General features: G+C 43.4%; 1 protein-coding gene across 3 annotated transcripts in view; it reads left to right on the top strand.

Annotated features, from left to right (window-relative positions):
* Positions 1-22,178, top strand: part of SLU7 (SLU7 homolog, splicing factor) — a 225,456-nt gene that overhangs the window by 104,674 nt on the left and 98,604 nt on the right. For all 3 annotated transcript variants that reach the window (XM_069199379.1, XM_069199377.1, XM_069199380.1), the window contains exons 11-13: positions 4,265-4,404; positions 6,257-6,418; positions 10,736-10,840. In XM_069199379.1, the coding sequence (XP_069055480.1) occupies positions 4,265-4,404; positions 6,257-6,418; positions 10,736-10,840 (407 nt within the window). The remainder of the gene's footprint in view (positions 1-4,264; positions 4,405-6,256; positions 6,419-10,735; positions 10,841-22,178) is intronic.

The following is a 22,178-nucleotide window of genomic DNA, read 5'->3' as shown; positions in this document are numbered from 1 at the left end:
GTGTGTGCAATAAATGCTTAACACTATCCTCTGGTAAGCCTAACCTGCTCACCCACACTACCACAAAAGAGAGAATTTGGAATTATTATTTTTAACCCCTGTAAACCAATAAGGGTCCTCTGGACTATGCATAGTGACCCTTCACATTGGTATACTACATAGATAGCCAGCTTCCTACAAAATCTATCCTGCAACATGTTCAGGCACAGCCTGAGTTTCAGGGCCATCTGCAACACTGATGCAAATCAAGATGAGGGATCTCAGTCTACCCCCTTCCTTGACAAATGGCTGTTGAAAGCATGCTTGCACCAGGCAGTCGTCAACTACCTCCAGAATACGGTGAACCTCCTGTCATCTTTGGGGTTCTCTATCAACATGCTGAAGTCATGCCTGACTCCTTTTCAGTCAGTGGGTGCTTTAGATCGTGAAAAACAGATACTCCCTACCCTTTATGTTCTATCACCCTCTCCCCGCACTCCCAGACATGCCACCTTCACCACATCACCTCATGGAGGACCACTTGTCCAAACACCATGGAGAAGTTCAAGCTCTCTTGGCCAATGGAGCAATCCAGAGAATGCTGGCATCAGCGATCTGGACTGGCTGCTACAACTATTACTTTCTGGCACCAAAGTAGTACAGAAGTCTTCACCCCATCCCAGACCTTTGCACTCTGAACTTCTTCCTTCAAAAGTTTGAGTTCAAAATACTTACCCTGCCCCAAGTTCTGCCTTCCCTGGACCTTGTAGGATACATATTTGCACATCCCTGGCCTGCATACGTTACCTGCGGTTTCAGGTAGGTCAAGAGCACTCTCAGTTCATCATGCTCCCCTTTGATTTTACCAGTGCACCTCGGGTGTTCACTCAGTTGAAGGTGGTGGCCGCAGCCCATCTGTGGAAGTTAACATACATTGACAACTGCCTCCTGAATGCGAGTTTGCCTCCAATCATAAACCACCTCCAGACGATGGTCAACCTGTGTTGAAATCCTTGGGTTTGTTAGTATGTTGATGTCACACCTGACTCTTTCACCACATCTCCCCTTAATTGGGCCTGCTTGATACCATGCTCTTCCAATTCATTCCTCTTCCTCAATTGAGTCAAAGACATTCAGGCTATTGTCCTAATGTTTCAACCCTTGGCAGTTTAATAAGTGGCTCTGAGACTTCTGGGCCTCTTGGTCTCCTGAATCCTGCAAGTGGACCACATCAGTCAGATTTGAAGACGTCCATCTACTGAATGTTTACTCAAGACACTGCGAGAAGTTTGTTGTCTTGTGTTCCTCCCTATACATCCAACCCCTGAATGCGCAGGAATCAGATATTCTCTTATTTTGGGATCCTTTTGTCCTTCTTATGTTTACCTTATTAGTCATCCCTCTTCCAGCATTTTTGTGAAGGGGCTGATACACACATTCCAGCCAACACCTTTTGTGATGTCTCATTGGGACTGTAATTTGATACTCATTTGCCTGATGTGCACTCCCCTTGAACTGATGCATAGTTTTCTTCTTTGCCTGCTTACTGTCAAGATGGCATTCCTTGTTCCCATAACATCGGCCAGGCGAGTGAGTTAACTCCTGGCATTGTCCGTAGTTGCTCCATACTCATCATTCTTTTGGACAAATTAGTCCTCTGAACAGAAGCGACATTCCTACCCTAAATGGTCAGGCCTTTCCATAGAGCGCAATCCATCATCTTGCTGACCTTTTATATGCAGCACCACACCCCCCCTAGGAGTAAGAAGGGCTTCACCACTTCAGTCCTAAAAGGGCCCTTTGCTTTTACGTGGACCCATCCAGAGATTACAGACAGGACGACAAACTCTGTCTGTTTCTCTCAAACTCAGACAGGTAAAGTACTACAAAGGCAAAGGCAAACCACTTCCAGATTGATTATGCTGGGTCTAAACATATGCTATGGGCTTGCTAAGAAGCAGCCCTCAGAAGTCTTGCATGCTCATTCGACGAGAGAAAAGGCTGTTACCACTGCACATGACTGGTGTGCCAGTCTTGGACATCTGCCAGACTGCTACATGGGTGCCCCTCCACATGTTCTCAAAGCACTATTTCCTTGACAACCTGGCCCAGCGAGTTGTCATTTTGTCCACTCTGTCCTGCAGGATTTCTTGGTTTGAGCCATTTTTCAGACCCTCCACCTGAGGAGGTGCTGCTTTGGTATCTATTTAAAAGGGGCTATCAGAAGAACAAGTTACTTGCCTTTGGTAATGCCTTTTCTGGTAGAGACTCTATCTACCCTTTGCCCCTTCTGGGGAATGGATTCGTACAATTAATTAATACGATCCCAGTCTGGAAGTCTGCACACTGCTGTATTATGATTGCAATGGTTCCGCGTCTGTTGGCTCAGAAGATCAGAAAGAAAGTGATGTCCATGTGCAGAGATGGCTCAGATATAGTGGCCTGACACATCATGTAGAGTGGACCCAATGCGGAGCCGCACAACGCTACCTACTGACACGTGAGGGAATTGCCACAAAGGTTTCCTGATCTAGTCTGGCACCTGGGGGAAATTCACAAGTGAGGAATCTGTGATTAGGTAGTTTCTAGCAGAAAAGTCATTAGCGAAAGTGTAAGTAGCTTGTTCATCTTGCTTCAATGAAGTTACAGAGCTCCTACTGCTACTGGCTACTAGCATTTTAAAAGGCATGATTCTGTTATAATTTTATTTTCCTAAAATTTAGTTCTCACATTATAATTTTAGGTTCATATTATGTTTGAGAATCGAATCTGAAAAATGTCCAACTTTTTTTTGTGAAAATCAATATCAAAATAAAGGAAAAAAGTACACAATAGTTAAGTTGAAGCCCTGGATCCAAAATACACAATTTCTCATCCTTAATTCAGGAATCATTTTCTATAATTGGCAGGTGTTTTAAAGTGGTAGCGCCTGACCAGTTTCCAAATTGGTGGTGCTACATCCGCTTTCTAAGAAGTCTTGCCTTGTTCTTGTTCTAATAAATCTTGCCATTCTCTTAACTTTTATTCTTTTCATTACAAGGTTCTTTCAGGTTAATTTTAGATGGCTCACAGCATGTATTTGCATATCATCTGTTGATTCCGTTTCTATTCCGGGAACAGATCTTCACCTGACCAGTATGACTTTCCCTGACTGCCAGTGGTTGAGTGATGAATTCAAGGCACTGTGCACTATGGAATTAATAATGACGACTAACAGAAAATGTGAATTCAGTTGCCTTTGCAGTTGTTAAGGGGTTAGACAACAGAGCAAATTAAGAAGGAAGCAGCTGCATAAACAGGGTCCATGACCCATGTTTTGCAAGGAGACACTTTTAAGTTATACAGAGGGGAAAGTAAGAGACCAGCTTATCCAGCCCACTCATTCAAAATCCAGATAATTGATGCACAAAGTTTTGACTGTGATCTGCTGTAATCTATTACATGAATATGAAGGTTCTCCTGCTGCTACTATTGTCTTCAGAAAGTCCCCATTTTAGTGATCAATTTGTTATCATTGCTGGGGTCAAACATTTTAGTGCTTTTAAAAGAACTATACGCTATAAAATGAAGACCCGTTTCCCTAGGAGTTAAATATGGTCCTCTCCATATTGATGGTAAATGTTTGAACCTGCTCACATTTCTAATCATCAGCTTATATCATGGTAAATCGTTTCATATCCATTGTACAATCAGCTAGCCCAAATCTCTGGATGAAATCTAGGAATAAATGAGGAATTGCAAAGAGAATGGGACTCAAACTTACTTATCCCCCTGTAAATTCTCTTTTCTTAGAGTTTAACTTGAAATCCACATTACTTTCTCACCCCTGGAGTTACTGGAACACCCGGTATTGTACAGTGCCCATATAGGTGCCCCCATTGTTAATTTTGTAAGTATTATGTAGTCCCATAGCAGTTCTTCATTATTTTACGTCCTACTTGCCATTCACCAATTCGTCCTCCCACAGCATCATGTGCAGCGTGTTCCCTTTGCATGGAACAGTTGAACTGCCTCATGAGGAATTAGCATGCAGCAAAAGGAAGCAGACCTGCACCACATAGCTCCTGGGTGGTGATGTTATTTGTTTTGTTAGTTGTTGTAGACAAGTATTGCAAACATCCTTGCTCACTCTTTCCTCAAGACGGTGGACAAGACTCTGTAAAATAAAAGTAGTATAAATGGTGAAAGGTTGTATTTTCTTTGGTTGGATTAATTACAGTGTTGCATTTTTTTAAATATAAATTAAGAGCTTTACAACTCCAAAACATTTTTTTTTTCTTTTCAGTATTTGCCTGGGAAGCCTATGAAAAAGGCTCAGAAGTACACCTACAGGCTGACCCAACCAAGCTTGAGGTATTATATAAATCCTTCAAAGTGAAAAAGGAGGACTTCAAGGAGCAGCAGAAGGAGACCATCCTAGATAAGGTAAGAAAGGGCTCTCAGCATACTGGTCCTTAGCCTATTGTGAACAGACTATTTCGGCTTACTACCCTCTTAAGAACCACATGGAGTGAAGGGACAACTGGGACATCAGAGCACAGTCTTCAGAATGGTTGTTTTGATCCTCATCCTTAAGCATGCTAACAGGTGTTGGGATTGAGATTGAGGAGATTGCAACTAATATGTGACATCCTCGTATATCATTGTACTTCTTAATATCTTGTACATGTCTCAGTAACTTTCATAGGCCCTAAACAGGCTTTTGGCTTCTCTTATTCTTACCTGTTGCCTCTTAATAGGTTAATCTCTATCCTAGGTTTTAGTCACTCATCTCCCACCGCAACATAGAACAAGGCCTTTTGTTTGTTGACGCCTACATTTCTCTACATAATTCTTGCAGGCCCTCAACTCCCATATTAATATTTGATATAATGTTACCTGTCATCCAAGATATGTTGTAATTCAGCATTTATATAGACATAATATTGGTGGGTAAACCAAGAAAATATTTGGTTACAAGCAAATGTTGGAAAGTGTTTACTTAGATTAGTTCATTTGTGCTTATAGAGCATCACATACCCACCTCTGTAGAGAGGAACATCCAGAGTGGTTGGACAGTCGAACATTATATAAAAAAGCGATGAAAATAAAAGCAGCATCCATCTATTGTAGATTCACATGATGTGCATACTCCTGATTATCTTGCCTTCCGTTTGCCCAAATTTTCTTCCTCATCAGATATGACTAGAGCCATGCGTCACTACGTCACCTTGAAGGCCTTAATGCAATAGCATATCTTCTTTTTAATCTTTAACCTACTGTGTCTGGAAGCAAAATCAAGTTCCCCTTTGGAGTGCAAAAAAGACTCAGGGATAACTCAGGCTTTGGTGCAGATTTCTGCTGAGAGAGTGGTGAAAACTTTGGGCGTAGTTTTGGCTTAACCGGATGGGTTACTTTGTCAAAAACATAAATGATATACATTCCGCCTTATTATGCATTGTTTCCTAATGTAATAGTTAAAAGCCAGACGGGATATCCTTTATATTAATGTAATCCGTCTCCCAAAATCTATTGCATGCTGTTTGTTTCTGTTATTTGTATCCTCGCATGTACGTTACCACATTAATGAGTTGTGGGCACTGCTTTCCACTTAATACACAGCGTACAAACCTACAATAAACACATGCTACAAACGGGAAATGTTACTTACATGTAACAGTTTGCAGTCTGTTCTTTTGTAATTGCAAATCTCCCTCCTCACTGCCACTTGTTTGGATGATGATGATGGCACCAGCTGTGCAGATCACCAGACAGCCTGTATCCTTTGCTGAGTCCACTGCAGGAAGTGAAATCTGTCTGGCCTCGCAACTGGTTCCGCCACACAGCTAGGCTTTTGATTTGACCTACATATAAAGTGGCAACACCCCGTTGATGGGTTTGTCAGGCTCTACCCTGTCCCCACTAAAGTCATGTTGTGTATTCTGCTGCAGACAGATCTACATGATTACGAACCAAAAGAATACACATCACATTGTTCACTTTCCCAGACAGTGTGACAGTGAAGGAAAATACATCACTGTGCTTTTGGAAAGGCATAGTCCGTTAGTGTTTGTTAGGCATACATATTAATGTATGGAAAACTGCATAATATATTACTCCGATTGCAAAATAAAGCTTCACTATTTTATAACCTAGATATGTAATTAACACTTAAATAAAACCAAGGGAAAGAGTCGAAAGCCGATTGTAATGCTAGAAGTAACCCAGACTCCCAGTGGCTTGTGCTGTGTGATGGATTAGTTGCTGTTAAGTAAGTCTCTTGTTGTTCCTTTTATAGTATGGTGGTGAAGAACATTTGGATGCTCCTCCAGCTGAGCTGTTATTGGCTCAGACAGAAGACTATGTAGAGTATTCAAGACATGGAACAGTCATTAAGGGGCAAGAAAAGGCCATTGCTCGTTCTAAATATGAGGAAGATGTTCTCATCAACAACCACACAGTAAGTGATAATGTGTGCCTTAGTGCATCAGTAAGTGACCACAAGTTATCATTTTTGCCCTCTTGTTTTTCTAACATGGGTTCCCTTAAACAGTTGTACATGTATTTTTCTGTTGTGAAATATTTATTTGTCACAGACTCAGGGGGAGTTAAAAGGTCGGTAGATCCTGTTTGGTGACCAGTAATTCATGATTTTAATTCTGTCATAAGCTCCTCCAGATTAACAATGTGTGCATTGCAGTACTTAGGGTAATAATGACAAACATGCTTGAATGGCACTTTCCCTTGAAACTGTGTTTACTATATTTGAATACGTTTGTTGCAGCGCAGATCCTTGTCTCATCTTATTATTTCATAATAGTGAGTGATTGGATGCTGCCTTAAGGTCGATGAACCTTTTCACTTGTTTAGATTATATTTATTACCACATTGATCAACATATTGATTATTGACACATAAAACAACAACATTAAACAATAATAATCACCAGAGAATCAATATATGACGCACCATGACCCATTTGGCCATGAACAACCCCACCTATTAGTATCAATTAAAATATTTATTTCCCTATATTAACAATGCTAAAATCACAAAAGTTATTCTCAACACCAAATGGTAAAAATAAAGTAGCATCACAGGCTGACGGATTGGCCGGAAGAATTTTAGTTTAAACAGAGAAAATAAAACAACGAACACAAATCATTGAGAGGAATTTCTGTGTTAGAGAGATAGTATACATTTTATTCATTAAATAAACAATGTCAAATCATAGGCATAGAGAGCACACCTCACTAACCTCAAATTAGCATGTTGTGCATCATGCAAAAGTTTTAGTAAGATTAATCTAGAAAACATATAGCTATGGCACTATCAAAAATAGCAGCAGAAATTTTAAACAGTAGCAGCTGGTACCTGCAAAACAAAAAGACAAATACAATACACAGAGTTCAAACATTTACCTCTCAAGGTAAACAGCAATCAGGTTACAACTTTGTCAGGGGAACCTCAGCATCAGGACAGGGGCAGTGAAAGGGGTGACAATTGAGAAATTTGGACTATTAAGTACTCTGAACCATCAAGTTTAATTATTTAAGCTAGGCAGCATAGCACTATAGGCTCTAAGCACCAAGTGCTAAAGTAAGCACCAACATTATTACATGGAGCCTAGAAAATAATTAAAAAAAATAAAAAAAAATACCTGAAGTCAGTTGACTGACTGATTGAGGCATGAAATGTCAAAGTGACAGATCATAAGAAGTGAGAAGCAGTCTCTGGAAACCAGGAAGCAATGAGTGAATGAATGCCAATGTCTGATTCAAAAACATTAAATTAAACGTGCTAAACTTCTGTGATTGACTGAAAACTTCATATGTGCATAATTCATCCAATCACAGAACATCAGCACAGCAGAAAATATTCCACTATTAGCTTAAATGTTCTGTATTTCTCTGCCTCTTCCTTTTTGCGTAAGCCCAAACGATATAAATTATTATCTCTGAGGTCTTTTCCGCGCTGTTTAGTGAAGGTCTTTTGTTCAACACTTTTCAGAATGCATTTGCTGCCGGACGATAGTCAGGAAAGAGTAGAAACATTTTCCCAAATCAGATCTTCCCCTCGAGAGAAACACATTCCATTCGTACAAACACAGAATAAACGTGTGATTAAGACAAAGGAAGCATGTAAATCTTATCATATAATTTATTTTATATTTGAGACTTTAGCTTAGCTGGACAGGCAGATAACTACATGCTGTGACCTTGCTTGCTTGACACACAGCAGAGAACAAATGCCTTCAGTTCCTTTTGGCAGACTTTCAACATTATCTTTAGCCTTGTTCTGCCGAAAGGCACCGCCGAAAACTCAAGAATTACTCACATTTATTTCAACATTTATTTTTCAAAGCACATGTTCTTAAAGAGAATATTTTTCTTTCATCACTAAGTTAACACATTTTAAAACAATGTGCAGGCCTTTCACCCTGATGGCGGCCACTAAACAGGCACACTTTTCATGTTAACATTTATTTTTCATTTGATGCATTTCTCATGTTAGTGCATCAGTATGATTACATAAAATAATTATTTCATGTCAAAACTGCGCGCACACACTCGAAGTACCAGGCTTCCGACACACCTTTTTGAAGAGATTTTTTAAAATTGTTTTCATGATAAAATAGACAAATATTATTTTATAATTTGTTCATTCCTAGGCCATGCAGCGCAAAGCAGATGTATTTGGGCATGTGGTGTGATGGTCTGCCTTGTACACATCGGAACTTTTTCAAGAGGCAAACCTCTACAGCAGGATGCCGATAGCTATGCCTAGCTGTAAGAGTCTGTTACATCAGTACTGAACGAAGTCAAAGCAAGCATTGGCAAAGTGAACAGGTCTCCCACTGTAGAACTATTTGCTGTGCTTAAGCTTCTTGCCACTGCTATGTGGCATAGAGAAAAAAAATCTGCAATGACGCTGCTGTTGCTGGTCGTATCATTATGTAGGCACACATGAATTATGATATATGGGAGCGCATGCACCAAATGCACACTAAAGCTTTTCTTGAGGCTGTGAGCCTGCCATCAAATGGCAGCTGCTAGGTCCTCCAAAAAAAGCGCAACTTAAAAAAACAAAATGTAAATGCCTGCAAAGCGTGGTGCAGCAAAGGAGAAGCTGGTGAAGGGAAGCATCAGGGCATGGGGAATATAAAATAAAAGTAAAGATAGGTTGGGGACGGTGGGAATAACAGCACCTAAGAGAGAGAGCAACATGGAGTGCAGGTTGGGTTACAGTTGGAGAAGCACACAAGACAGTGCAGCAGTCAAGGGAGAGCTACACGGACCATGGAGGTTGGTATTTAGTAACTGACATTAATTGCTTTATCTCGTAAGTGTTCTCTGTTTTCAGCCATCAGTCTGTGTCTTTGTAAACTATGAGCGAGGCTTGTATTTTGTTAAACTTTTTTCAAAACTGTGTGTTATGGTCACATTGACAAAAAAGTCTGTCCAACCGTTGTGCTGTCGTTTCTTCCCAACCCACCTACCTGGGCAAAGCTGCATCAGAATTTTTACCCATTAGCCGCTTTGTTAAATGAGGGGTGAGTGATGAACAGATTCTATGAAGCCAGCAAATTTATTTAGCAGTTCAGAACTGTGCCAGTGATCGGCTAAGAGCCAAAGGGCTAACCGCAACATGATGTAAATCATGCAGTAAATTAAATGCAAACTATGATCAAGAACCTTTCAGACCAAAATAATGTCTTGAACCACTGTGTTTTATTTTAGCACCTCACATTATTTCACTGTATTAAGTAACACTTATTTCAATAAAAGTTTCATCGTAAAAGTGCTGAACAGTGTTTCTTGTTCAAAACTTCATTTGAGAGGGAAAGTGTCAGACATGCTTGTTAATGCTCTATTTTGGCTTGCCAGAATAGATTAAATGACTGACGATTGAGACAGATATTCCCAGGCAAGACTGTGACCATGCCTATGCTTCCCAACTCTAGCTTGTACATACTTCTTGTTGACAATCACCCTGGACACCTGTAACCCTAAAGCATGCCAACCATGCATGCCCTGCCACACTTGGTTTAGTTCTCACCGTTTTGTAATCTACCCCACACAACCCTCAGCCCTTTAATTTCCCTCACAGATGAATTCTGTGAGCACGACTATTCGTGGGCTGAGTGCCAAAGCAATGTTGTAGCACATTCCATTGAGCAGCATATAGGGCACCCTTCATACCTGTAGGGGAGATAAACGCCATACAGACATTGTCTCACCTATCTAGAATCCTTAGGGAGAGTACTCATGACTAGGGTTGGGAGTACCATTAACAATGAAACAATGATTCTTGTCAATCTATATAATCCCAGCCTGTCCATAACTGTGCCAGTGCGCATGCTAGGAAGTAGAGACACATGCAACATTGATTCTGATCAAAGGGTGTTGATTGGCAAAAGAGCAAATGCTTGGGGTAGGAAGAGGACAAGGCAGTCGAAGCGGATGTTGAAGAAATACTTCTCCGATAAAATAAAAGCATTGGGAAATCTACACAGGGGATTGCAGGAGGGTTTTGGGCAAGCAAAACGCAATACTGTGAGGGGTAAATCAACACAAGGGAGCATGAGGGTGGTAAAGCAACATGGGGTCAGATGGGAGGGACAGGTAAGCGACATGAGGGTGCTGGTAGGGAAAAGAAAAACAGAGGGTCTGAGGAGGCAGCGGGGAGAAGCACACTAGTGGGGAGAACATGGAGGAAAGTGGGGAGGAGCTAAAAAAAGCTAAAATTCATTATGGTTATTCTTTTTGCTTTGCAGAGTATATGGGGCTCGTATTGGAAAGATTTCCGGTGGGGCTATAGCTGCTGCCACTCTTTTGTCAAGTTTTCCTACTGTACTGGAGAAGCTGGAAAAGAAATAGCTGTAAGTGTTTGGAGAATGATATTCAATATGTACCGTATTACATAAAACAAGCATTCTTAGAACTGCTGCCTAACATGCATCACTGAAAGTTTGCTTTACAACCGTACATTTATGCAGTTAAAAATCTACAGATGCTTCCTTTTGTGCATTATTAAATAAACCCATACATATTAACTGCTGTTTAGGCCCTATAAATGTAATCCAAATGCAACAGTTTTTTTCTTCCATATGTCCCTTTTTCGGTTGGCAAGTAGCTGCTGGCTTTTAGGTCATGGGGCTCATCAGGAATGTGCTATAATATGTTCGATGGCATGTGTAGCTGCAGATACACATGCTGTGCACATCTCATCTAGTGTTGGGCTCGGAGTGTTACAAGTTGTTTTTCTTCAAAGAAGTCTTTTTGAGTCACGAGACCGAGGGACTCCTCCCATTTCGGCTCCATTGCGCATGGACGTCGACTCCATCTTAGATTGTTTTTTTTCCGCCATCGGGTTCGGACGTGTTCCTTTTCGCTCCGTGTTTTGGGTCGGAAAGTTAGCTAGAATCTCAGAAAAATCGTCGGTATTGTTTGCGTTCGGTATCGGGTTAGTTACAACAGATCGACACCGACTTTTGAAGCGCTCCGGTGGCCCTTCGGGGTTTTTTCGATCCCCCGTCGGGGCCTGGTCGGCCCGGCCACGTGTCTCTTCAAGGCTGATGGAACGGACCCCATTCTGCTTCTGCCCAAAATGCCATAGCAAGTATCCATATACAGATCAGCATCTGGTCTGTAACTTGTGCTTGTCGCCGGAACACAAGGAAGATACTTGTGAAGCCTGTCGAGCGTTTCGGTCCAGGAAGACACTAAGAGACCGAAGAGCAAGGAGACTGCAAATGGCGTCGGCGCCGACAGGACAAGAGCGTTTCGAAGAGGAGGAAGAAACATTCTCCATCCAGGAATCGGACTCTGATGAGATCGATCCCGAAGAAACGCCGAAAACCGTGAGTAAGACGTCGAAACACAAAACTCACGAAAAAAACACTATAGCCCAGGGGACGCCACCGCCAACAGGCCATGGCTTAACCTGAAAAATAGGTGACCGATCATCGGCACCAAAAAAGGGCACGCTGGGGGCGAAGTCAACCGACTCCGGTCGAGATACCGCCACACAGCAATCTCGGGCTCGAGATAGTGGCTCCGAGCAGGTTCGGCACCGAGATAGCGGCACCGAAATGGGTCGGCACCGAGAGAACACAATGCCGTAAGTAAAGAAGGTTTAGTCAGAACCGAAAAAAGCAGCCGAAAAGGTTTCGATACAGAAACAACCGGCCTCGGAACCGAAAACAAGTTCCTACACTGAGGAACAAGGACTGTCGACACAAATTAAGACACATAGATTTGGACAGGAATTGGAAACAATAGAGCCAGACTATACACAAAGAAGGCTCCATATCCAAAAAGAAACAGGGAAGCTCAGTACTCTCCCTCCGATTAAAATGAAACGCAAACTTGCCTTTCAGGAAAAAGACAAGCAGCCACAGGCAAAGGTGGCTAAACAAGTAACCCCGCCACCATCTTCACAATGCTCTCCGCAAACATCACCGGTAGCCACTCCACCAATGATGCAATCCCCAACTCATACAGGAATGAGTCAAGATGACCCTGACGCATGGGACCTTTATGACGCACCAGTGTCAGATAATAGTCCTGAATGTTATCCAGCTAGACCGTCGCCACCAGAGGATAGTACAGCCTACGCACAGGTGGTGTCGAGAGCAGCGGCATTTCATAATGTCAGCCTGCATGCTGAGCCCATTGAAGACGACTTTCTTTTTAACACACTGTCGTCCACACACAGCCAGTATCAGTCTTCCTATGCTACCCGGAATGCTAAAACACTCCAAACAAGTGTTTGAAGAGCCTGTAAAAGGAAGGGCCATTACTCCAACAGTGGAGAAAAAATATAAACCGCCACCAACAGACCCCGTGTACATCACACAACAGCTAACACCGGACTCAGTTGTAGTAGGGGCAGCGCGCAAAAGAGCGTACTCACATACTTCAGGAGATGCACCACCTCCAGATAAAGAAAGTAGAAAATTCGACGCAGCAGGCAAAAGGGTGGCAGCACAGGCAGCAAACCAGTGGCGTATTGCCAATTCACAGGCTTTATTGGCCAGATACGATAGGGCCCATTGGGACGAAATGCAACACTTTGTAGAACATTTGCCCAAGGAGTTCCAAAAGAGAGCGCAGCAGGTAGTAGAAGAAGGACAGAGTATCTCCAACAATCAGATACGGTCAGCAATGGATGCTGCAGACACAGCTGCTAGAACTGTCAACACAGCAGTAACAATAAGGAGACATGCATGGCTGCGTACATCAGGATTTAAACCAGAAATACAGCAAGCTGTGCTGAATATGCCATTCAACGGACAGCAGTTGTTTGGGCCGGAGGTGGACACTGCGATCGAAAAACTTAAAAAAGACACTGACACAGCCAAAGCCATGGGCGCACTCTACTCCCCACAGGGCAGAGGCACATTTCGAAAAACACAGTTTAGAGGGGGGTTTCGAGGACAAAGCACAGAACCCACAACCTCACAAACAAGACCCACTTACCAGAGCCAGTATCAGCGGGGAAGTTTTCGGGGACAATATAGAGGGGGACAATTCCAAAAGAATAGAGGAAAGTTCCAAAGTCCCAAAACTCCTCAAAACAAGCAGTGACTTCCAAGTCACACATCCCCAACACATAACATCTGTGGGGGGGAGACTAACCAAATTATACAAACATTGGGAGGAAATAACAACAGACACTTGGGTCCTAGCAATTATCCAGCATGGTTATTGCATAGAATTTCTCAAATTCCCTCCAAACGTCCCACCGAAAACACACAATATGTCAAAACAACATATAGATCTTCTAGGACTAGAGGTTCAGGCATTGCTACTAAAACAAGCAATAGAATTAGTACCAAAACACCAGAAAGGAACAGGAGTTTACTCTCTGTACTTTCTCATACCCAAAAAAGACAAGAGTCAGAGACCTATATTAGATCTCCGAACATTAAATACCTACATCAAATCAGATCACTTTCACATGGTGACATTACAAGACGTAATCCCACTACTCAAACAACAAGACTACATGACAACACTAGACCTAAAGGATGCATATTTCCATACACCGATATATCCTTCACACAGAAAGTACTTAAGGTTTGTATTCCAAGGGATACATTACCAATTCAAGGTGTTGCCATTCGGAATAACAACTGCGCCAAGAGTTTTTACAAAGTGCCTGGCAGTCGTAGCTGCACATATCAGAAGGCAGCAAATACATGTGTTCCCGTACCTAGACGATTGGTTAATCAAAACCAACACGCTAGAAAGGTGTTCACAACACACAAAGTATGTCATAGAAACCCTCCACAAACTAGGTTTCTCAATCAACTACACAAAGTCACACCTTATACCGTGTCAAACACAGCAATACTTAGGGGCGACAATCAACACAGCAAAAGGGATTGCCACTCCAAGTCCACAAAGGGTTCAGGCATTTCACAATGTAATACAGGCCATGTATCCAAAACAAAAAATACAAGTCAAAATGGTGATGAAACTCCTAGGCATGATGTCCTCATGCATAGCCATTGTCCCAAACGCAAGGTTGCACATGCGGCCCTTACAACAGTGCCTAGCATCACAGTGGTCACAGGCACAGGGTCAACTTCTAGATCTGGTGTTGGTAGACCGCCAAACATACACCTCGCTTCAATGGTGGAACAGTATAAATTTAAACAAAGGGCGGCCTTTCCAAGACCCAGTGCCACAATATGTAATAACGACAGATGCCTCCATGATAGGGTGGGGAGCACACCTCAATCAATACAGCATCCAAGGACAATGGGACACTCACCAAAAACAGTTTCCCATAAATCACTTAGAACTATTAGCAGTATGTCTAGCGCTGAAAGCATTTCAACCCATAATAAGCCACAAACACATTCTTGTCAAAACAGACAACATGACAACGATGTATTACCCAAACAAACAGGGAGGGACACACTCAACACAGTTGTGTCTCCTGGCACAAAGAATATGGCATTGGGCGATTCACAACCACATTCGCCTAATAGCACAATTTAACCAGGAATTCAGAATCAGTTAGCAGACAATCTCTCTCGGGATCACCAACAGATCCACGAATGGGAGATTCACCCCCAAATACTAAATACTTACTTCCAGAGTTGGGGAACACCACAAATAGATCTATTTGCAACAAAGGAAAACGCAAAATGCCAAAACATCGCATCCAGGTACCCACAAGATCAGTCTCAAGGCAATGAGTTATGGATGAGTTGGTCAGGGATATTTGCTTACGCTTTTCCCCCTCTCCCACTCCTTCCATATCTAGTAAACAAGTTGAGTCAAAACAAACTCAAACTCATACTAATAGCGCCAACATGGGCAAGACAACCTTGGTACACAACACTACTAGACCTTTCAGTAGTGCCTCATGTCAAACTACCAAACATACCAGATCTGTTAACGCAACACAAACAACAGATCAGACACCCAAATCCAGCATCGCTGAATCTAGCAATCTGGCTCCTGAAGTCCTAGAGTTCGGACACTTAGACCTTACACATGAATGTATGGAGGTCATAAAACAAGCTAGGAAACCTACCACTAGACATTGCTATGCAAATAAGGGGAAAAGATTTGTTTATTACTGACATAATAATCAAATTCAACCCTTACACGCATCTGCCAAAGACATCGTAGGATACTTACTACATTTGCAAAAGTCAAAGCTAGCTTTTTCTTCCATTAAGATACATCTTATAGCAATTTCAGCTTACCTGCAAATTACGCACTCAACTTCTCTATTTAGGATACCAGTCATAAAAGCATTTATGGAAGGTCTAAAGAGAATTATACCACCAAGAACACCACCAGTTCCTTCATGGAACCTCAACATTGTCTTAACACGACTCATGGGTACACCTTTTGAGCCCATGCACTCTTGTGAAATGCAATACTTAACATGGAAAGTTGCATTTTTAATTGCCATCACATCTTTAAGAAGAGTAAGTGAGATTCAAGCATTTACCATACAAGTACCATTTAGTCAAATACACAAGCATAAAGTAGTTCTACGGACAAATCCAAAATTTTTACATAAAGTCATATCACCGTTCCACTTAAATCAAACAGTAGAATTACCAGTGTTCTTCCCACAGCCAGACTCTGTAGCTGAAAGAGCACTACATACATTAGACATCAAAAGAGCGTTAATGTACTACATTGACAGAACAAAACTAATTCGAAAAACAAAACAATTATTTATTGCTTTCCAAAAACCTCATACAGGAAATCCAATTTCTAAACAAGGCATTGCTAGATGGATAGTTAAGTGCATTCAAACCTGTTATCTTAAAGCAAAAAGAGAACTGCCTATTACACCAAAGGCACACTCAACTAGAAAGAAAGGTGCTACCATGGCCTTTCTAGGAAATATTCCAATGACCGAAATATGTAAGGCAGCTACATGGTCTACGCCTCATACATTTACCAAACATTACTGTGTAGATGTGCTAACGGCACAACAAGCCACAGTAGGCCAAGCAGTACTACGAACATTGTTTCAACTTCAACTCCTACAGGCTGAACCACCTCTTTTGGGGAGATAACTGCTTACTAGTCTATGCACAGCATGTGTATCTGCAGCTACACATGCCATCGAACGGAAAATGTCACTTACACAGTGTACATCTGTTCGTGGCATTAGTCGCTGCAGATTCACATGCGCCCACCCGCCTCCCCGGGAGCCTGTAGCCGTTTAGAAGTTGATCTTGAACATCTGTATATTTGTAAATATATTACTTTAAACTACATTATGTACATTACTCCATTGCATGGGCACTATTACTAGCTGTAAGGAAATGCCTCCTTGGCATGGTTACCTCCTGACTTTTTGCCTTTGCTGAGCAGTGTGTCTGTGCTGAGTGAGGGGTCCCTAGGGTGGCATAAGATATGCTGCAGCCCTTAGAGACCTTCCCTGGCATCAGGGCCCTTGGTACCAGGGGTACCAGTTACAAGGGACTTACCTGGATGCCAGAGTGTGCCAATTGTGGAATCAAAGTACAGGTTAGGGAAAGAACACTGGTGCTGGGGCCTGGTTAGCAGGCCTCAGCACACTTTCAATTCAAAACATAGCATCAGCAAAGGCAAAAAGTCAGGGGGTAACCGTGCCAAGGAGGCATTTCCTTACACAACCGCCCTCCCCCCCCCCCCCCCCCCCCCCCCAAACGAAAGAGGATGAGACTAACCTTTCCCAAGAGAGTCTTCATTTTCTAAGTGGAAGAACCTGTAAAGGCCATCTGCATTGGCATGGGCAGTCCCAGGTCTGTGTTCCACTCTAAAGTCCATTCCCTGTAGGGAGATGGACCACCTCAACAGTTTTGGATTTTCACCTTTCATTTGCATCAGCCATCTGAGAGGTCTGTGGTCAGTCTGAACTAGGAAGTGAGTACCAAAGAGGTATGGTCTCCGCTTCTTCAGGGACCAAACCACAGCAAAGGCCTCCCTCTCAATGGCACTCCAACGCTGCTCCCTGGGGAGTAACCTCCTGCTAATGAAAGCAACAGGCTGGTCAAGGCCATCATCATTTGTTTGGGACAAAACTGCCCCTATCCCATGTTCAGAGGCATCTGTCTGCACAATGAACTGCTTGGAGTAATCTGGAGCTTTTAGAACGGGTGCTGTGCACATTGCTTGTTTCAGGGTGTCAAAGGCCTGTTGGCATTCTACAGTCCAGTTTACCTTCTTGGGCATTTTCTTGGAGGTGAGTTCTGTGAGGGCTGTCACAATGGATCCATATCCCTTCACAAACCTCCTATAGTACCCAGTCAAGCCAAGGAATGCCTTGACTTGAGTCTGGGTTTTTGGAGCTGCCCAGTCCAGAATAGTCTGGATCTTAGGCTGGAGTGGCTGAACTTGGCCTCCACCTACAAGGTGTCCCAAGTAAACCACAGTTCCCTGCCCTATCTGGCATTTGGATGCCTTGATAGAGAGGCCTGCAGATTGCAGAGCCTTCAAAACCTTCTTCAGGTGGACCAGGTGATCCTGCCAGTTGGAGCTGAAGACAGCAATATCGTCAAGATAAGCTGCACTAAAGGACTCCAAACCAGCAAGGACTTGATTCACCAACCTTTGGAAGGTGACAGGGGCATTCTTTAAACCAAAGGGCATAACAGTGAACTGATAATGCCCATCAGGTGTGGAGAATGCTGTCTTTTCTTTTGCTCCAGGTGCCATTTTGATTTGCCAGTACCCTGCTGTTAAGTCAAAGGTACTTAAGAATTTGGCAGCACCTAATTTGTCTATCAGTTCATCAGCTCTAGGAATGGGATGGGCATCTGTCTTGGTGACAGAATTAAGTCCTCTGTAGTCCACACAAAACCTCATCTCTCTCTTTCCATCTTTGGTGTGAGGTTTGGGGACTAAGACCACTGGGCTAGCCCAGGGGCTGTCAGAGTGCTCAATTACTCCCAATTCCAGCATCTTGTGGACTTCCACCTTGATGCTTTCCTTAACTTGATCAGACTGTCTGAATATTTTGTTTTTGACAGGCATGCTGTCTCCTGTGTCCACATCATGGGTACACAGGTGTGTCTGACCAGGGGTTAGGGAAAAGAGCTCAGCAAACTGCTGCAGGACTTTCCTACAGTCAGATTGCTGTTGGCCAGAGAGGGTGTCTGAATAGATCACTCAATCTACTGAGCCATCATTAGGGTTTGATGACAGAAGATCAGGGAGAGGTTCACTCTCAGCTTCCTGATCCTCATCTGTTACCATTAACAGATTTACATCAGCCCTGTCATGGAAGAGCTTAAGGCGGTTCACATGGATCACCCTCTTGGGGCTCCTGCTTGTGCCCAGGTCCACCAGGTAGGTGACCTGACTCTTCCTCTCTAGCACTGGGTAAGGGCCACTCCATTTGTCCTGAAGTGCCCTGGGAGCCATAGGCTCCAAAACCCAGACTTTCTGCCCTGGTTGAAATTCAACCAGTGCAGCCTTTTGGTCATACCAAAACTTCTGGAGCTGTTGGCTGGCCTCAAGGTTTTTGCTTGCCTTTTCCATGTACTCTGCCATCCTTGAGCGAAGGCCAAGTACATAGTCCACTATGTCTTGTTTAGGCTCATGAAGAGGTCTCTCCCAGCCTTCTTTCACAAGAGCTAGTGGTCCCCTTACAGGGTGGCCAAACAGAAGTTCAAAGGGTGAGAATCCACTCCCTTCTGAGGCACCTCTCTGTAAGCGAAGAGCAGACATGGCAGGAGGACATCCCATCTCCTTTTGAGTTTTTCTGGGAGCCCCATGATCATGCCCTTTAATGTCTTGTTGAATCTCTCAACAAGGCCATTAGTTTGTGGATGATAGGGTGTAGTGAATTTATAAGTCACTCCACACTCATTCCACATGTGTTTCAGGTATGCTGACATAAAGTTGGTACCTCTGTCAGACACCACCTCCTTAGGGAAGCCCACTCTGATAAAGATACCAATGAGGGCCTTGGCTACTGCAGGGGCAGTAGTCGACCTAAGGGGAATAGCTTCAGGATACCTAGTAGCATGATCCACTACTACTAGGATGTACATATTTCCTGAGGCTGTGGGAGGTTCAAGTGGACCCACTATGTCCACACCCACTCTTTCAAAGGGGACCCCCACCACTGGAAGTGGAATGAGGGGGGCATTTGGATGTCCACCTGTCTTACCACTGGCTTGACAGGTGGTACAGGAGACACAAAACTCCTTAACTTTCTGGGACATGTTGGGCCAGTAGAAGTGGTTGACTAGTCTCTCCCACGTCTTGGTTTGTCCCAAATGCCCAGCAAGGGGAATATCATGGGCTAAGGTCAGAATGAACTCTCTGAACTCCTGAGGCACTACCACTCTCCTAGTGGCACCAGGTTTGGGATCTCTTGCCTCAGTGTACAGGAGCCCATCTTCCCAATAGACCCTATGTGTTCCAGTTTTCTTGCCATTGGACTCTTCAGCAGCTTGCTGCCTAAGGCCTTCAAGAGAGGGACGGGTTTCTTGCCCCTTACACAACTGCTCCCTTGAGGGTCCCCCTGGGCCTAAGAGCTCAACCTGACAAGGTTCTAACTCCATAGGCTCAGTTCCCTCAGAGGGCAGAACTTCTTCCTGGGAAGAGAGGTTCTCTTTTTGGTGTTGTGTTGCAGCTGGTTTCCCAGCTGACTTTCCTTTCCTCTTGGTAGGGTGGGCCCTTTTTCCAGACTCCAGCTCTACCCTTTCACCCTGAGCCTTGCACTGTGCCCTTATCTTGACACACACCAGTTCAGGGATACCCAGCATGGCTGCATGGGTTTTCAGTTCTACCTCAGCCCATGCTGAGGACTCCAGGTCATTTCCAAGCAAACAGTCTACTGGGATATTTGAGGAGACCACCACCTCTTTCAGGCCATTGACCCCTCCCCACTCCAAAGTTACCATTGCCATGGGATGTACTTTAGTCTGATTGTCAGCGTTGGTGACTGGATAAGTTTGTCCAGCCAGGTATTGACCAGGGGAAACCAGTTTATCTGTCACCATGGTGACACTGGCACCTGTATCCCTCAGGCCTTCTACACTTGTCCCATTAATTAAGAGCTGCTGCCTGTATTTTTGCATGTTAGGAGGCCAGGCAGCCAGTGTGGCTAAATCCACCCCACCCTCAGAGACTAATGTAGCTTCAGTGTGACACCTGATTTGCTCTGGGCACACTGTTGATCCCACTTGGAGACTGGCCATTCCAGTTTTAGCTGGAGTGGAGTTAGAAGTGGTATTTTTCTGGGGACAGGCCTTGTCTCCAGTGTGGTGTCCAGGCTGATTACAGCTACGACACCAGGCCTTTTTGGGATCAAAGTTTTTACCCTTGTACCCAAAATTGGTTTGTGAAGAGGCTCTGGGCCCACCCGCCTGTGCAGGTTTTTGGGGGCCTGTAGAAGACTCTTTACTATTTTTGTTTTTGGATGTCTCAACACTCTTTCCCTGGGGAGGCTTTGTGTCCCCTTTCTTTTGGTCACCCCCTGTGGAAGACTTCGTCACCCTAGTCTTGACCCATTGGTCCGCCTTCTTTCCCAATTCTTGGGGAGAAATTGGTCCTAGGTCTACCAGATGCTGATGCAGTTTATCATTGAAACAATTACTTAACAGGTGTTCCTTCACAAATAAATTGTACAGCCCATCATAATTATTTACACCACTGCCTTGAATATAACCATCCAGTGTTTTCACTGAGTAGTCTACAAAATCAACCTAGGTCTGGCTCGAGGATTTTTGAGCCCCCCTGAATCTAATCCTATACTCCTCAGTGGAGAATCCAAAGCCCTCAATCAGGGTTCCCTTCATGAGGTCATAAGATTCTGCATCTTGTCCAGAGAGTGTGAGGAGTCTATCCCTACACTTTCCAGTGAACATTTCCCAAAGGAGAGCACCCCAGTGAGATTTGTTCACTTTTCTGGTTACACAAGCCCTCTCAAAAGCTGTGAACCATTTGGTGATGTCATCACCATCTTCATATTTAGTTACAATCCCTTTAGGGATTTTCAACATGTCAGGAGAATCTCTGACCCTAGTTATGTTGCTGCCACCATTGATGGGTCCTAGGCCCATCTCTTTTCTTTCCCTTTCTATGGTTAGGATCTGTCTTTCCAGAGCCAATCTCTTGGCCATCCTGGCTAATTGGATGTCCTCTTCACTGGGGCTATCCTCAGTGATTTCAGAGATGTTGGTCTCTCCTGTGAGGGAAACAGCATATCTGACTATTATGTTTGGAGTCAGGGCTTGAGCAGCCCTGTTCTCCTTAAGTAGGACTGGAGGGGGGGAATTGCCCTCCAAGTCACTATCTTCATCCTCTGTGTTGCATCCTCCGAGAGGTTGGCTCTTTCAAACTCTGCCAAAAGCTCCTGGAGCTGTAGTTTGGAAGGTCTGGGGCCCATTGTAATTTTCTTTATTTTACAGAGTGACCTTAGCTCCCTCATCTTAAGATGGAGGTAAGGGGTAGTGTCGAGTTCCACCACATTCATCTCTGTACTAGACATTATGCTTCTAAAAGTTGGAATACTTTTTAAGAATCTAAAACTAGTTCTAGGTTCTAATTCAAACTTTCAAAAACGTTTAAACTCTAAAAGAAATGCTAAACAGGATCTAACACAAGGCCCTAGCAGGTCTTTTAAGAATTTAGAAAAATAGTTCAAATTGCAAAAATCAATTTCTAATGACAATTTTTGGAGTTTGTCGTGTGATCAGGTATTGGCTGAGTAGTCCAGCAAATGCAAAGTCTTGT

This window comes from Pleurodeles waltl, chromosome 7, assembly GCF_031143425.1.
Source record: "Pleurodeles waltl isolate 20211129_DDA chromosome 7, aPleWal1.hap1.20221129, whole genome shotgun sequence".
Lineage (NCBI taxonomy): Eukaryota > Metazoa > Chordata > Amphibia > Caudata > Salamandridae > Pleurodeles > Pleurodeles waltl.
This window is presented reverse-complemented; position numbering and strand designations above follow the sequence as displayed.